The sequence below is a fragment of the Hevea brasiliensis genome, chromosome 6, assembly GCF_030052815.1.
Source record: "Hevea brasiliensis isolate MT/VB/25A 57/8 chromosome 6, ASM3005281v1, whole genome shotgun sequence".
NCBI classification, from domain to species: domain Eukaryota; kingdom Viridiplantae; phylum Streptophyta; class Magnoliopsida; order Malpighiales; family Euphorbiaceae; genus Hevea; species Hevea brasiliensis.
The window spans coordinates 4861247-4877805 of NC_079498.1; the positions used below are offsets into that span (position 1 = coordinate 4861247).

The following is a 16559-nucleotide window of genomic DNA, read 5'->3' on the forward strand; positions in this document are numbered from 1 at the left end:
TTATTTATTTATTTATTTATTTATTTTTCATTAATATGAATAAAATTATTATAAAAAATTTTCATTTTTAAACTTTTTTTTAAATAATTAAAATTTATCATTTAAAAAATTTAAATAAATATCTAAATTATATTTGAAAAATATTAAAATTTAATTAATTTTTTTAATAATTATTTACAAAATATACAAAAATATTAATTATAATGAAATATCATTATTAATAAATTTATAATATTTATTTAATAATATACCGATTTAATCATATTTTAACTTAAAAACCTTTAACTTTTTGTTTTATCGGCTTCATAACTACTTCGAGTCTGAAAACCTTGCTAATAATTTTAATTTTGGAAAATATAAAAATATTTTAATTGAGTTATAAAAAATAAATTAAATAATTAATTTTAATAAAATACATGAATCTATTAATAATTTATCCTGTTTTGAATTGTTAATAATAAATCTTATAAAATAAATTAGATTTTCTTTTGTTCATTTTTATTTATTATGTTTTAAAGTTATTTTATTTAAAATTATTTATCATTTAAAAAAAATAAGGTGCATTAATTTTTTTTATTTTATTCTTATTTATATTAAGTATAATAATTATTTTTATAATTTTTTATCATTTATTTTATCACTTTTTTTAAAAGATGTGAAATAAAAAATAATTTAATCAAATTATAAAAAATTTTATTATAATTTAATTAATTTATTCACTTTATTATAAAAACCTTAGATTAGTGGACGTAGGTGGAGTATCATTTGAGTAGTTTAATTCTTTTCAAAAACATCCTTCCAAGTTAAAAATTAAATTAATTAAAAAAAATAATAATGCAGTTTAACACTATGTTTGGAAAAGGATAAAAAAAATAAAAAAAATAAAAGAAAAAAAATAAAAAATATTTAATTTTAAAAAAAAAATTAGAGAAATATTATTTTATGAATAATAAAATTATAATTTTATTTTTAAATTAAAATAAAATTATTAAATATAAAAATATTTTTATATTTTAAATATCTCTCCCCTACTTTTTCCCTATTTCAAAGAAAAAAGAAAAAAAAAACCCTTACCCCTTTATTTACTATTCAACTCCAAAAAAAGAATGATAGTCAATACATAAAAATTAATAAAATAAATAAATAAATAAATAAAAAGAAAAGCGAGTTTCCTGGTTCCGCTGGCAGTTGGCGATGAGAAAACCGAAACAAAACTCACATAAACGCGTTCACTAGAGAAAACAAAGAGAAAGAGAAGTGAAGAAATGTTTTGTTTGGTTTCAGATCTGAGTCATTAGTCAATAAGTACTTAAGATCCAGACCGACGAGCCGCTCTCCCTTTCAATTTTCAATATGGTTCTCGAGAAAATGGAGATGTTCTTAGATAATCTTCAGCCCATGGATCTGATGCGCTCTGAGAAGATGTCATTTGTTCAGCTTATTATTCCCGCCGAGTCTGCTCACCGTGCCATCTCCTATCTCGGCGAACTCGGTCTTCTCCAATTCCGCGACGTAAGTGTTTTTGACTCCACTCAGATCCGACTCAATTCCTTCAGTATAGTAATTGATCTTAGTTCCGTAGAATATGATTAGGATTTTTGAAGTCTTTTTGTTTGGCTAGATTTTACTGTCGGTGGCGTTTGAATCCGCTGGGTATTGGAGTTCTTGGCAGTGTATACTATTGCTTTCTCCAGTGTATTTGGATTCCGAATTTTTGGCTTTTTCATTTTGATCCTGATTTGTGGCGAATGTTTTGAACTTTTTCTGTAAGGAAATATATTCTGAGCAAGTGCAATCACCTTTGGTCCAAGTAAATTCCGAATTTTGATTGAAAAATATAAGTCTTTATGCAAAGATGGTGGAATTGTTGTGGTGATGTTGTTATATATATTCTATAAAATAGTGCAAGTCTACAATAAGCATGTGATTAGTTTTGAATTACTGTAAGTGCTTGAACTACTTGGCAGTGTTTACTGTTTATACTATCTTAATAGGTTTAATGATTTAATTCTCCCAAGTACATATTGTTTGGACTATGGGGAATTGGATATCCTTGGGCCAATTGTGTAACTTTAGTATGATTATAACTTGTCTGAGTTGGTTACATGCAAAGTGGACTCACCATTCTATAAGACAGCCAAATTTTCTTGTTTTGAGATGACTCACTTTTTATCATCTTGAGGAGGACGTAACAACACCATGATAATCTGTTGGTTCACGTAGGTTGAAATGGCATTTTGTGTTTGCAGCCTCCCTTGTGAAATATGTCAACTGCATGATTCATTTCACATGGTTGGCATTGTTGACAATTTCTTTTGGGTGGCACTACTCATGTATTACATTTTTGAGATGCCACAGGAGTTTCTGGAAGGTTTAAGATTTTATTTTATTATTATTTTTTTAATTTGTTTTAAGCTTCTTGAGCTTTCTGGGTACTTGCCTAGTTACCTATGCTAGCACCTGAGAGATATACTGATTTGCACTTCATGTGAAAGTGATTAGTTACAACGATGCCCTTTTCATGTGTTAAATATTGGCAATAATAATTATTTATACAATGCAGAGTTTTCAGAGCATATTTCTTATATGTTGAGGTAATGTTTCATATGCTGATCACGATCAGATGTGCTGATATTTTTTTTTTTTTCCACTCTCTCCCTTGGCAGTTAAATGCTGATAAAAGCCCTTTTCAAAGGACATTTGTTAATCAGGTATCTTCTTAGAACTTACAACTTATATTGCATATGAATTTACCTTCACTAGAAGGTCCTGTGGAGAGGTTAACTTCCCCTCCCCCTTATAAATGCCTGTGCTTGTGCCATTGTATGTCTAAGTTACTTAGAGCATTGATTGCTGACTACCATCCATTATGGTTGTGAATATTCTTATTTTCATAGTTGACCTTTAATTTAACTGCAATCACTGATTACTATTCATTTTGGCTGTTCTAATGTTTAAGAGATTTATCCATAGGTAAAGCGATGTGGAGAGATGTCAAGGAAACTACGATTTTTCAAAGATCAAATTAATAAAGCTGGTCTATTATCTTCTGCACATCCTGTCATAGAACCAGATGTTGAGCTGGAGGAATTAGAGGTGCATTTACATCTTGGTCTTTGTTCTATGACAAGTGAATTTCTTTTCCATATCTTTTCCCTTCCTTTTCTGTGGTGCCAGCAATAACTGTAACTAGTAGTTAAAAGAGGCTCAACCGCTCTAGCCAATATATGCACTAAATGGGATTACCGTTTCCAGAATCTACTAATCTTTATTTTGTTTTGTACATAACCTGATGTCAGATACAACTTGGTGAACATGAAAATGAGCTAATTGAGATGAACTCAAACAGTGAGAAACTTCAGCAATCATACAATGAGCTCTTGGAGTTCAAAATGGTGTTGCAAAAGGTAAATATTTTGGCCTTACCTAGTTATAATAATTACTGGTTCCTTACATGCTGCCTTGTGCTTTTTATTACTGTTTCGTATGTTTGTATGTTTTCTATTGGTGTTTGGTTAACACTAGTTGTAGCTTGGTGCTGTTGTTGCTAATGGAATTATTATGTTACCTTATGTGAAGATCAGAAATACCACTAGGCTAGAGGACTTGTGACCGTTATAGTTAAAACAAGAAGTTAAATGCAAAAAGAAATGAATAAACAACAGAGTCCTACTGTTAAACTGTGATAAAGCCAGATTGATGAGCTTATCTTTAGAATCTTGTCTTTCGTGTTGAGTTGGCTTTATAATATAGTGCACTGCTGTTCATTTATCCAGCATCTTTCCAATTTTTTTTTAATGACAATTATTTTATTGAAGGTATATGCGTGAAACACAATTTACCAATTAGTTACAAATATTATTTATTTATTTTAATCTTAAATGCTATATCTCATCTTATGTTTTATAATTATTTTAATCTTATAATACTTCTGGTGGCTAATGAAACGATGTTAGTAAAATTTAACTGTCTTAAAATTCCTGGGAAATTTCACAAAAAAATTTTTTGTTTCCACTGGATCTGATGATCCAATCGGTAGTTCATATATAGAAGAATTGTTTGTTTCCCCTGTGCAGGCTGGCATTTAACTATTAAGCTGTTTGAAATTTGATTATTTTAGCGAAAGCCAATGTGCCTTTGTGTTGGTAATTTGAAGCTGTGCTGGACAAGATGTCAGATGAGAACCCTCTATCAGTAGAAAAGAAAATGTTAGATGAGCCTGAGTACTTGGGCTCTCTATCCTGTCTTATTAAAAAACAAAGGATTCACTTATTTTTGTTCAAACTTGTAACTGTTACTTTAGAAGCTGAAACGTAACTGTTACTTTAGAAGCTGAAACTTACTGGGCATATTATCACTGTTGTCGTCATTATTTATTATTGATTTCTTGAGAAGAATGATCTGTGAAATCCTTTCTATGAAATTTCTAATTCAAAATATTTCCTTACATCTTGAACATATCTTTTGTGGGGCACTTCCAGGCAGTCGGCTTTCTTGTATCAAGTAATAGTCATGCAGTTGCAGAGGAAACAGAATTAAATGAAAATGTGTACTCAAATGATGATTATGGTGAAACAACCTCATTACTTGAACAGGTTCTTGTCATTGTGCCTTGTTTATTTGAACGTTTTGAGCATAACCTATTTCTGTTGTTATGTTCATGACGGGTTATGCATTATACAGGAACTGAGGTCTGTACCATCAAACCAGTCTGGTTTGAGATTTATCAGTGGAATTATACCTAGATCCAAAGTTGTAAGATTTGAGAGAATGCTATTTCGTGCTACAAGGGGCAATATGCTTTTCAATCAGGCACCGGCTGATGAAGAGATCATGGATCCTGTGTCAACTGAAATGGTTTTTTCACCTCCTATAAACTTCCGTTAACTGTTCCATCTCTATTGATTATGTTCTCTGGAGGCTGTGGATGCCATTTGACTTCTTCTTGTGCTCTCTTCACCCTGTCTTGGCTCCGATGCTCTATTTTGTTGCTTTTAGAAACAAGTTAATGAATCTTTTGCAATTGTACTTATTTTTCAGAGTTTAACTTTGCAGGTTGAAAAAACAGTATTTGTAGTCTTTTTCTCAGGGGAACAGGCAAGAACAAAAATTTTAAAAATTTGTGAAGCATTTGGGGCAAATTGCTATCCTGTCCCTGAAGATGTAACTAAACAGAGGCAAATAACTAGAGAAGTAAGTGTTCTGTTTTGATGAAAACTTGCTGTGCTGAGAGAGAGAGAGAGAGAGAGATAGATAGATAGAAACTTATGCTAGCTGAAACTTCTGGTTCTTGATGTCAGGTTTTGTCACGTCTTTCTGAATTGGAAGCCACATTGGATGCTGGAATTCGCCACCGAAATAAAGCCCTTGCTTCCATTGGGTACCAACTAACAAAATGGATGAACATGGTAGGATGCCCTGAACCAGGTGCTCTTTTTATCATTGCGGTTGCTTGATCAATTTGTGGTGTGAAAGTTTTGTGATTTATGATTGCATAAGACATTAAGACTTATATCACATTGACTCTACTTTGCAGGTAAAGAGGGAAAAAGCTGTATATGATACGTTGAATATGCTGAATTTTGATGTCACAAAAAAATGTCTTGTTGGAGAGGGCTGGTGCCCTTCATTTGCGAAAGCTCAGGTACCTTATATGCCATATGATTATATTGGTCTTCTGTGGATTTTTGATGATTGGTTACGTTATCAATATTTCACTTTTTTTTTCTTCCTTGAGGCCTTTACAAGCTTTAATCATCTTAAGGGAAGATGTGTTATGATTGAACAGATTCAGGAGACACTGCAACGTGCAACATTTGATAGCAATTCACAAGTGGGCATAATTTTTCATGTGATGGATGCTTTGGAATCACCTCCTACATATTTCAGAACAAATCGTTTCACAAATGCATTTCAGGAAATTGTTGATGCATATGGGTGTGTTCTCTCACACATTTTTTTGTTTGTTATTCTTTTTGGAAAAAGTTTTCTTCAATTAGAGCTCCATACACTTTGCAAATGAAGCAGTAGGAATTTAGCCCCTGCATTCTGATGCATGTATTGGTTTGCAAAATGTTTCACAAGTATGTGAGTCTAAATTGTGAGAAATAGAGTTAATATTATACAAGGGAGCGGGAACTATATTTTTGTCTAATTCTTTTGGGAAAAAAGTTTTCTTCAATTAGAGCTCCATACACTTTGCAAAAGAAGCTGTAGGAATTTAGCCAATGAAAGATCTTAGTGACTGAGTTTGAAATCTCATTCTTATGCATGTATTTTTTGAAAATGTTTCATAAGTATGTGAGTTTAAATTTTGGGTAATAGTTATGACTGCAGGACAACACATTTAGGTTCCTGCTATCCTGTGTAATAATATCAACAGTTGTCTAGCAGAGAATGGGACTAACATTGGGAGTTGTGTGCATGATTGGTCTTGCTTACAAGTATGAATTGAGGGGACATGTATGTTTGTCAATAGGCAAGACTGCATAATTCACAATGTTTGATGTGTACTTGATGCTTCATCTTGTATTCAATGCTACATATTTTTTATTAATTGGGAAAATGTATTGACTTTGAGTAGTAGCTGTTTAGTTGAAGAGTCATCTTATTTTATTTTGGAGCCATAGTCCGTTGGACTGCTCAAAGAACTAATGCAACAATTATTTGGCAGTGTTGCTAGATATGAAGAAGCAAATCCTGCAGTTTACACAGTTGTTACCTTCCCATTTCTTTTTGCGGTAATGTTTGGGGATTGGGGCCATGGAATATGCTTGCTTATGGGAGCATTAATACTTATAGCTCGGGAAAGCAAGCTCAGTTCTCAGGTATGGTCACTTTCAAATTCTTGTATTAAAAGTTCACAGAGAAATGTTCCATTTGAAGAAATACTTTCTAGTAAATAGTGATACAAATTCACCAGTGATGTAAAACTTCTTGAAAATGCTTTTGATCATGCCATTTGTCATTTAATTCTTGGACTCTGTTAAAATTTATGAAAGAAGGTAATAATTTTTGTGACTTCAATAGTTAATTTTGTGAGTAAGGTTGTAGCTGACAGAGATAAAACTTTCCAACTGTGACAGTGCAAAATGAAGAATGTTTAATTTGATGAATAAAATGAGTACAACATTAATAGACTGCAATTTATAATGGGTTTTCTCCCCAATTTCTATGCTCCTAGAAATGATTTACTTAATTTCTATGGTATGAATAATAGGGTTAATGACTAAAAAAAGCCGATCCTTTGCTCAAATTTGCAATATTATGAATTTTTTTAACTTTTTAAGTTTTATGAACAACATTTTATTGTGGTGACAATTGTAGTCAAATGTGCAAGGGAAGATGCTAAAAACAAGGGTTTTCTGTGATTACCTTGTTAAAGTCAAAATATATTTTACTTTGTCCATAACCACCCTTAGATGATAGAAGCAATTCTGAACTTGTGTATGAGGGAACAATGTAAAAACAAAGTAATCATAGAAGAAACCATTGAAAAAGTTAAAAGGATTGGCCATAATTGCAAATCAGAGCAAAGGTTTGGATTTTTATATCGTTGACCCTTAATTATTTGTATCTTATTCCTTCTGATTTTTATGTTTGGCATGAGAATCTAAGTACTTTTATGATTTTTGTCAGAAACTTGGGAGCTTTATGGAGATGCTTTTTGGTGGGCGCTATGTACTCCTCCTAATGGCGCTTTTTTCAATTTACTGTGGGCTAATTTACAATGAATTCTTTTCTGTTCCTTTTCATATATTTGGTGGGTCTGCTTACAAATGCCGAGACACCACTTGCAGGTAAATGCTTTTTGTTTCCTTTTTGATCCTTTTTGACTTTTATTTACTTAATATGATGCCTTTATTTGTTGAAATCTTGTCCAGGGCTTACTATTTTTGGAGTGTGGTTGTAAATTTCTTTGTCTATTTTGGTATCATTGCTAAATTTTTCTTAGATGCCTGCATCCAATTTCCAGAATAAAATTTTGATACACAACATACTGGAATATGAAAGTTGTGTTTCAGGTGCTTGTCTAATATCTTCGGGAAAGGGAAAAAGAAAAATACGTGAAAGTGTAACAATGAATTGTCTTCGAAGTCAAGTTGGCCCTTCCTAGAGCTTAATCTATGTTACTTGTACTCGAATACAGGTGTCGGAAATGGGTGTATATCCGTGTGTCAGACTTGTGAACTTTCTAAATAGAAAATACAGGGATATAGATATAAATTTAGACATGGGTGCTCAAATACATTATATAGGCCGAAAGGGTTGAAGTAATCTATCCAAAAGGGGCCAGCCACAATTAAAATTGTGATGTACAACTATTGGATTCTCGAAATATTCAATATTTTTTAAATTGTTTTGTACCTATCCATTAATTCCAAGTTGCATTCTCTTTTTAACTTATTTTTTTTACCTATTCTTTGATTCAATATGCTTTTCATCTTGAGAGACTTCTGTCACTCGAGTGTCCGCCTGCATGAACATATGTTGGAGACATATTCCATGTTGTGTCCCATGCCTTGTTGTGTTGACAAAATGAAGAGTCGGAATATCAAAGAGCTTAATTAGTTAATTACTAATATGGAAGAAGAATTAATTTCAATGCTATTCCAAATTCGTTTTGATTATATTTGAAAATTGAAATCATTCTTGTTGACGATTGATTAGAATATTAATTATGTTTTGCTGTTTTTGGACTTCTCTTGCACCATGTTTTGTTGCATTTTCTCTTTATCACGCACCTTACATATTCAATAAAGCTTTGGTTCTTTATGCCATCTGGATATACTCATTTTGGATTTCTGTTTTAACTTAGCTGTGGTGATGTTTATCTTATTTCTTTTTGATCAGTGATGCACACATAGCTGGTTTAATGAAATACCGAGATCCATACCCATTTGGTGTGGATCCCAGTTGGCGTGGAAGTCGTTCAGAACTGCCTTTTTTGAACTCTCTCAAGATGAAGATGTCTATATTGTTGGGTGTGGCCCAGATGAACCTAGGAATCATATTAAGTTATTTCAACGCACGCTTTTTTGGCAACTCGCTAGATATAAGGTAGGTTTGTCATCCCAGCTCCATTCCCTTCCCCCCCCCCCCCCCCCTCACATGTGGCTTTTGCCTTCCTTTTTCAGCTTTTTTATTTTTTATTTTTCATTGGAAAGGAGATAGACAATTAAACATATTGTATATGTTTGTCTTAGGTATCAGTTTGTGCCGCAGATAATCTTCTTGAACTGCCTTTTTGGGTACCTTTCACTCCTCATTATCATCAAGTGGTGCTCTGGTTCTCAGGCAGACCTTTATCATGTGATGATTTACATGTTTTTAAGTCCCACTGATGATCTTGGTGAGAATCAGTTGTTTTGGGGCCAGAGACCATTGCAGGTATGAGCTCGACCATCTTATCTATTTTTGTCAACTATGTGCACTATGTATGTAGTTGATCTTCAACATGGTCAACTGATGCTGGAGTTTGCAGATCCTGTTGTTGCTTTTGGCATTAATTGCAGTTCCATGGATGTTGCTCCCTAAACCTTTTATTTTGAAGAAACTTCATACCGAGGTACAGACACTATTGTTAATTCTTTTTTTTCTTTGTTCTTTGGGATTTGTAATTAAGTTTTTGATAGGTTCACCATAGAAATAAGGAGTAATGACTAAAATCAACCATTTTATCCGGATTTCAGATATAGACAATAATCTGTGCCAGTATTTAACATTTAGTGTCAATTATGATTACACCAGTATTATTAAGGCAAGAGGCGATAGGGTACCCTATGGCCTTAAGCGAGAGACGAGGCGAGGCGAGGGTCGGGCCTTTTTAAAGTGAGGCACCATAGCATGTGTATATATACTTTTAACATAAAAGATATCATACTTTTAACTAGTTTAATAAGTAAAAAAGCATATTGGAAAAAAAAACATTAATTGCACTATATGCAAGTGGTGTTTCTTCAGCTTAAGGTCATTTGTTATTGAGTTAGCGAGTGACTCAGGATGTTATTATATTTGTTTATTTATTTGTTACATCTGAAAATTTTCTCTGGAGAATGGAAAAATTCATAGATAAGATTTAGTTTAAGTTGTCCCTAAAAATTATGTAAAACTCGAGCACATTTCATGGGGCCCCTTGGTTTTAACAAAATCCTTGAGAGTTGCCAACTTTTTTTTTTTTTTTGGTTTTTTGGTTCATGAAACTTGTTTTTGATTTTAATGCTGAATTATTTATGATACTCAACTGGTTGACCGGTTCTGTGTTCTGCAAATCTACTTTCCTCTGCCATGATAATCATTTTCATCACCATGAAGATAATCGAGTTAATGACAGGTTCAGAAAATTTTATAATCCTTTTTCTTTTCCTCCCTTTCATGGTGATACTATATAGAGATTTCAAGGCCGCACTTATGGGATTCTTGGCACCTCTGAGATGGATCTTGATATGGAGCCTGGTTCTGCACGATCACATCATGACGATTTTAATTTCAGTGAGGTGTTTGTGCACCAAATGATACACTCCATAGAGTTCGTTCTAGGTGCAGTCTCAAATACGGCATCATACCTTCGGCTTTGGGCTTTGAGGTGCAGCCGTGCTTTTTTTTTCTTTGCCTGTTTGGTTTAAATTTCTTGTATTTCATAATTTTTTCTGGTTTAAATTTGTTATTTCTATTACAGTTTGGCACATTCCGAGTTGTCTACTGTTTTCTATGAGAAAGTCCTCCTCCTTGCTTGGGGGTAAGTAATTTTATCTTTGAAATATATCGCATGCTATTCTGCCCCTTAGTGCTACTCTGTTTCTTTCTCCTCCTCGTCACGCATAAAATGTTGTACTGTAAATTTTCTGTTACATATGAATGTTTGATCACTCCATTCAATCAACAAATTCGGGCAGATTATCCATATTATGGCAGAGAAATTGATTTCAAAAAATTTATATTTACATCTGTTTTGGTATGGAGGAGGATCCAATATTATGTGGTGGTGCTGTTGGATGTGCTCATATATCTATCTTGTTATTGGTTTTTACATGTTTTGAAATCTCAGGTGTTAGTTATAATTATTTGGAGAGTTTGACTGTAGATTGGCCCCAATTTCAGGTCTAACACAAGTATTCCCATAGTTAGTCATTTAATATCAAAATATTTAGTCATCTAGTTGGTCTGTGAAGAGTTCTCTGTTTCTGTTCTGATATTCATCCATGTGTTTGACGTGCAAACATTCATAATACTTGCTTGTGTTGCCTTTTTTTTTTTTTTTTTTTTGTTGTGATTATACCTAAGTTTATTGCCTTTACAGGTATGATAATATCATCATCCGGTTAGTGGGGCTTGCAGTTTTTGCCTTTGCCACTGCCTTCATACTGCTCATGATGGAGACGCTCAGTGCATTCCTGCATGCATTGCGTCTTCACTGGGTGGAATTCCAAAATAAGTTCTACCATGGTGATGGCTACAAGTTTAAACCTTTCTCATTTGCCTCAATAACTGAGGATGATGATTAGTGAACTTACCCGCCTTTCCACTTTTGGATGAGAGGATAGTCTGGAGAGGCAGGGATTTTTTTTTGTCAACAATAGAGACCTATAAAATGAAACATACAGAACTTCATTCCAGCCGGCAGAGAATTAGCAGCTTTTTGCTCTAACATTAAGCTGCACGGATTAACTTAGAACTGTGAAATGCTGACTCATATTCTTTGGGTGTGGTGGTATATATAAGGGCTTGCTTACAGCGGTGGCAATCCAATAGATGTTGTATTTCTTGTTTTTTGTTCTTACAGAGAGAGAGATGGAGGGGGCTTTGCCTTTTTCTTTCTCATTGGAGGGGGGGGATGGGCGAGGGTTGGTGGAAATCATTTGTAAAGAGGGGTTGCTGGATAACCATAATACACTATGTAACTTTTTTCTGGATAAAAGTGGTTTACTGTACACACACACTTGCAAGTTAAGTGTGGATTTTGCAGGCAATGGAGCTTTCTGTTAAATTTTATTTCATCCTTGATGTAATGATGTATCACAATCATATACTTAATGTTACATTTTTGTAAACCATTATTTTATAGAATTTCAAAGAGAATGACTTGCTTTCCGTTTACAGTTATTTTTTCAGGATCTTTTTTAAGTGCGCCCTCTTCGTTTGGTGCATGATCAGACCCATTTTAATGTTATGTTGGTAAGGAAATTTAGTAACTGATGGATTTGCTAAGAAGGTTGTTTTTTTTTGTCTTTTTCCCTCTGAATTTTGATTTCTCACTAGTTCCCGGTAATCTGATGCTGTGTTGATTGTATTGCTAGCAATGGGTACGTGGGCGGCTTATATTTATTTATTTTTATTTAATTTTATAATTTAATATATATTTTTTTATATTTTATATTTTAATAATTACACTATAATTTTTTTAATAATAAAATTTTTAATTAATTAAAATTTTATTTTAAGTGTTTATAAATAAATAAATAAATTTTTTTTAAATTAATTAAAATATACATTAATAAAATGATAAATAAATAAAAAATATATCATGCATTCACTTTTAAAGTATTATTATTAAAAGTTTTATAAGAAATGTTTTGAAGAATAAATTTAAGTTTTGCAAATAATTTTTTATTAAATAATTATTTAAATATATATTAATATAAATTTAAAAATAATTTATCTTTTTTAATTTATTTAAAAAATGATTTTTCTTTTTTAATTTAACTAAAAAAATTATTTTTTAAAATATATAATATGAGAGTATGGTTTTATAATATTTGAAATTATTTATGAACTTAAAATTTTTAAAATTCTTAAAAATTGAAGTAAAAAATTTTAGATAATTATTTTTTTTATGAAATAAGATTTTAGTATTTTTTTTTTTTTTTGAAAAATTTAAAAATTTTAAATAAAAGTTAATATTGAATGTGATAAGTTAATTTTTTATATAAAAATAAAATAAAAAGTAGCTATATTACAATTAAATTTATGTGATTTTACAAAACTCAAAAAATAATTATTTTTATAAATTTGGTAATAATTTAATCTTCAAATTTAATTTTTCTCACATTTTATTTTTAACAATAAATAATTTTAATTTATTAATAAAAATGAAATATCAAATTAGTTTATTAACAAAAATAAAATTTAATAATCCAATTATTATTAAATTTATATTAAAAATTAATATATAAATTATATTAAAATTTAAAGACTTAATTATAATTTACCCATAAAAATAATATTGGAAGTTTCCTTGAATTCGGGGGGACACGCGGACCTTTCCTTTTGTATGTGATGTTTTCACTGACGTAGCTATATGATATTTTAATATTAATGTGCCCTAATATCAGAAACATAAATGTACCGAAGAAATATTGAAAAAAAAAAAAATAGATAGCCGCCTCCTTATCCAAACTCTCCCTCCCCTCTCTTTTTCTATTTTTTTTTTTATTTTTCATGAGTGGCTTTTTTTTTTTTTTAATAATCTCTAAATATCAAAATTTAACGTGATTCTCTCAAATTAAATATTTTATCAACGTGATGAATGTTAAAGGAAGTCTGCTTATGTTAGTCCAATTCTCCTGTTTCCCTCTTTTTCCAAAGGAGCCAAAGGCCAGACTTCTCTGCACAGTTCGACAGAAAAAACAGTAGTAGAAGAGCAGCCGGAAATTTACGGAACTCTGCTAGATGGAAGTTCCAAAGAGAACTAGATATGGCTTCTCTGAGATTTGTAAGAGAGAATTGGGATTGTCTCAGACTTTCACTCGTCGATTCTCTGCTTCTGAGGTTTATATTTTTTTTTCTTAATGCCCAATTTCCCATTTCCTTGTGATGGCCCCTATAAATTGACTACTTGTTTACCAATTTTTGAAGCTAAATCTTATATAATTAGATTAAAAATCATGTCTACCTGTGCTAATATAAGTGATCAACTCAAATTTTGGTTCGGATTATTGCCCATTTAATATGTTTAAGCTGAGTTTGTGCTTAACTTTATTTCAGAGTTGAATTTATTGCTTCCTGCGGCATGCAGGTAGTTGTGAAGCAAATCGATCTTTATGGGGAGCTAATTGGTCATGAGGGTTGTGTAAATGCAGTAGAATTTAACTCTACTGGCGATCTTCTCGTGTCAGGTTCCGATGACACACAGGTTATGTTTTGGGATTGGGCAACTAAAAGTAGAAAGCTTTCATTTCCTTCTGGCCACTCTGACAACATATTTCAGACCCGTATCATGCCATTCACTGATGATCGGAGAATAGTTACTTCCTCAGCTGATGGCCAGGTGAATGTCTTTCTCCTGTTATTAGGTGCAGTATTTCTGCCAATCATCTGATCACATCATCCTTTTCATCATCATAATCATTCTTATTATTATTCGTTAATTGGGTTCCGACTAAGATTGAAACTTGAAATCTCAAAGTTCGGGAGGAGACTCTAGTACCACTCATTGGTTATCTATACTTACTTTTAAGGCCTTAGGAGTGCAGGAGGCTACTGGGTTTGCGAGGTTCTGTGAGGTTCTCCCATGTGGCCTTTTCCCTGCTATAGTAGAACCCATAACCTTCTGGTCACAAAGAAACTATCTTACAGTTAAGGCTCTCAGAAATTGTTTACAAAGGACACTGTAAATTTGAGCTCTCTGTAATTACTTCAATCGTTCCATCTTGTTGTTAATGCCTTCTATCTTGCCAATTTGGAACTAATCACTGGCTTTTCCTTAGCATGCTCACTCATAAGTTGCCTCATGTTTGTATATTTTATCCTTTTCTTGCCTCTGCAGGTCAGGCTTGCCCAGGTCTTGGAGAATGGCCAAGTTGATACAACAGAGTTGGGGAAGCATCAAGGGCACATTTACAAGCTTGCCGTGGAGCCTGGAAGTCCCCATATATTTTATAGCTGTGGTGAAGATGGTTTTGTGCAACATGTTGGTTAACTTAATGATATGCTGCTCCTTGAAAGTTCCTTCTTTTATTTGTTTTAGTCTGGCAGTTGATTTTGCCTTTTATTTTTGCAGTTCGATCTGCGCAGTGGGTCTGCTACAACGCTTTTTTATTGCTCCTCATTCTCAGAAAATAGCAAACGGCCTTCTAATAGTATAAGATTGAACGCCATTGTAATTGACCCAAGAAATCCAAATTACTTTGCTGTAGGAGGTTCCGATGAATTTGCACATGTCTATGACATAAGAAAATGCAAATCAGATGCATCAATTGATTCAGATACACCTGTAAACACATTCTGCCCTCATCACCTGATAGGGTCTAAAAATGTGCATATTACAGGATTGGCTTACTCTAACACTAGTGAATTGCTCGTCTCTTACAATGATGAACTTATTTATCTGTTTCAGAAGAACATGGGAATGGGACCTTACCCATTGTCTATAAGCCCTGAAGATTTGAAGAAACTTGAGGAGCCTCATGTTTACTTAGGTCACAGAAATTCACGGACTGTTAAAGGAGTGAGTTTCTTTGGCCCTAATGATGAATATGTATTGAGTGGGTCTGATTGTGGCCATATATTTATCTGGGAGAAGCAAGGTGGTAAGCTTGTGCGTTTAATGCATGGTGATCGACATATAGTAAATCAACTAGAGCCCCATCCACATATGCCTATGTTTGCTAGCTGTGGAATAGAAAAGAGTATGAAGCTATGGGTTCCCATGGCAAGTGAAGCTCCTCCACTTCCTGACAATGTTGAAAAGGTGCTAATTTTGAACTGCATTTAAGGAGAAAAATATATCTTGATTTTTCAAGATTTGTGTAATGGGATTAAGCTTTAATTTACTTGTGTTTATTTATCAACAGATTATGGAATCAAATAGGCAGGGCAGAGAGCATCGTTCACAGGTAACTCTTACCCCAGATGTCATCATGCATGTTCTGCGCCTGCAAAGGCGGCAGACACTGGCATACATAGAAAGGAGATACAGTAGAGCTGATGTCGAGAGTGATGAAGATGAGGGAGAGGCATATGTTTTAGGGCTTTCAGATGCCGATGCGTCTTCTGAAGAGGGTTGCAGTATTAGCTAGAGCTTGCAAGTTATATATAAGCAAATTTCAATTTTATATGATATATACAACAACAAATTAAGCCTTATTTCAAACTACTCAGAGCCAGCTTTATAAATCCTTTTTTGTAATATATATTTTTGTAATTTTTAATAAAGTCTAAGTTGCTGCATGAGCGAAAATATTTCTACAGTTATTATCGCTTGGATTTGTTGGTACTATTTTCATGTGGAGGGCTAATGCGGAGTTGAGTTAAAGATACTGGTCTTTGGTAGAGAGCTTGATAGTTTTGTTCGACAAAGTCAGAAAGGTACTTCAGCACCTAAAATTCTTGCGAAATTTTGCAAGTCCACCTCAATATATGGATAGTGGGGTGATTATTAATTTGATGCCATGCGATTGCCCTATTGTTGAGCTGCAATTTCTGTAGTAGCTGATCAAGATTCCTATATATAATTTAATCTCATCTTCGTAGTCTTCAAAATACTATTAGATCCTCTTGATAAGCTTGCTTGAATTTTCAGTGAGTTTTGGTTAATGTTATCCAGTGGTGCAATATTTTGT

At 32.7% G+C, this 16559-nt stretch overlaps 2 protein-coding genes across 3 annotated transcripts; both read left to right on the forward strand.

The window, feature by feature from the left end:
* Nucleotides 1-1164: 1164 nt before the first annotated feature.
* On the forward strand, nucleotides 1165-12096 carry LOC110634692 (V-type proton ATPase subunit a1). Its single transcript, XM_021783790.2, has 18 exons — nucleotides 1165-1512; nucleotides 2667-2711; nucleotides 2974-3096; nucleotides 3300-3407; nucleotides 4482-4595; nucleotides 4684-4857; nucleotides 5056-5193; nucleotides 5301-5408; nucleotides 5537-5644; nucleotides 5789-5937; nucleotides 6674-6827; nucleotides 7639-7799; nucleotides 8854-9060; nucleotides 9207-9390; nucleotides 9485-9568; nucleotides 10392-10585; nucleotides 10679-10738; nucleotides 11300-12096. Exons 1-18 carry the CDS (start codon nucleotides 1354-1356, stop codon nucleotides 11502-11504), a joined length of 2475 nt encoding a protein of 824 aa, XP_021639482.2. The 5' UTR covers nucleotides 1165-1353; the 3' UTR covers nucleotides 11505-12096.
* A 1239-nt stretch (nucleotides 12097-13335) lies between these two features.
* Nucleotides 13336-16273, forward strand: LOC110634707 (uncharacterized). Of its 2 annotated transcripts, none has more exons than XM_021783823.2 (5): nucleotides 13336-13767; nucleotides 14015-14266; nucleotides 14765-14908; nucleotides 14999-15688; nucleotides 15792-16273. In XM_021783823.2, the coding sequence occupies exons 1-5, from the start codon at nucleotides 13669-13671 to the stop codon at nucleotides 16014-16016; spliced, it is 1410 nt and encodes a 469-aa protein (XP_021639515.2). In that variant the 5' UTR covers nucleotides 13336-13668; the 3' UTR covers nucleotides 16017-16273. The 2 variants fall into 2 exon arrangements, with proteins under 2 accessions (XP_021639515.2, XP_021639514.2); XM_021783822.2 differs by having other exon boundaries at nucleotides 13468-13767; nucleotides 13984-14266.
* The last annotated feature ends 286 nt before the right edge of the window (nucleotides 16274-16559 follow it).

Excerpts from the sequence above, each read along its gene's own strand:
- LOC110634692 (XM_021783790.2), top strand. The coding sequence starts at position 1,354 with ATGGTTCTCGAGAAAATGGAGATGTTCTTAGATAATCTTCAGCCCATG. Across the intron at positions 4,596-4,683 it reads CAACCTCATTACTTGAACAG|GAACTGAGGTCTGTACCATC; the intron begins GTTCTTGTCATT and ends TGCATTATACAG. Across the intron at positions 4,858-5,055 it reads ATCCTGTGTCAACTGAAATG|GTTGAAAAAACAGTATTTGT; the intron begins GTTTTTTCACCT and ends TTAACTTTGCAG.
- LOC110634707 (XM_021783822.2), top strand. The coding sequence starts at position 13,694 with ATGGCTTCTCTGAGATTTGTAAGAGAGAATTGGGATTGTCTCAGACTT. Across the intron at positions 14,267-14,764 it reads CTTCCTCAGCTGATGGCCAG|GTCAGGCTTGCCCAGGTCTT; the intron begins GTGAATGTCTTT and ends TTGCCTCTGCAG. Across the intron at positions 15,689-15,791 it reads TTCCTGACAATGTTGAAAAG|ATTATGGAATCAAATAGGCA; the intron begins GTGCTAATTTTG and ends ATTTATCAACAG.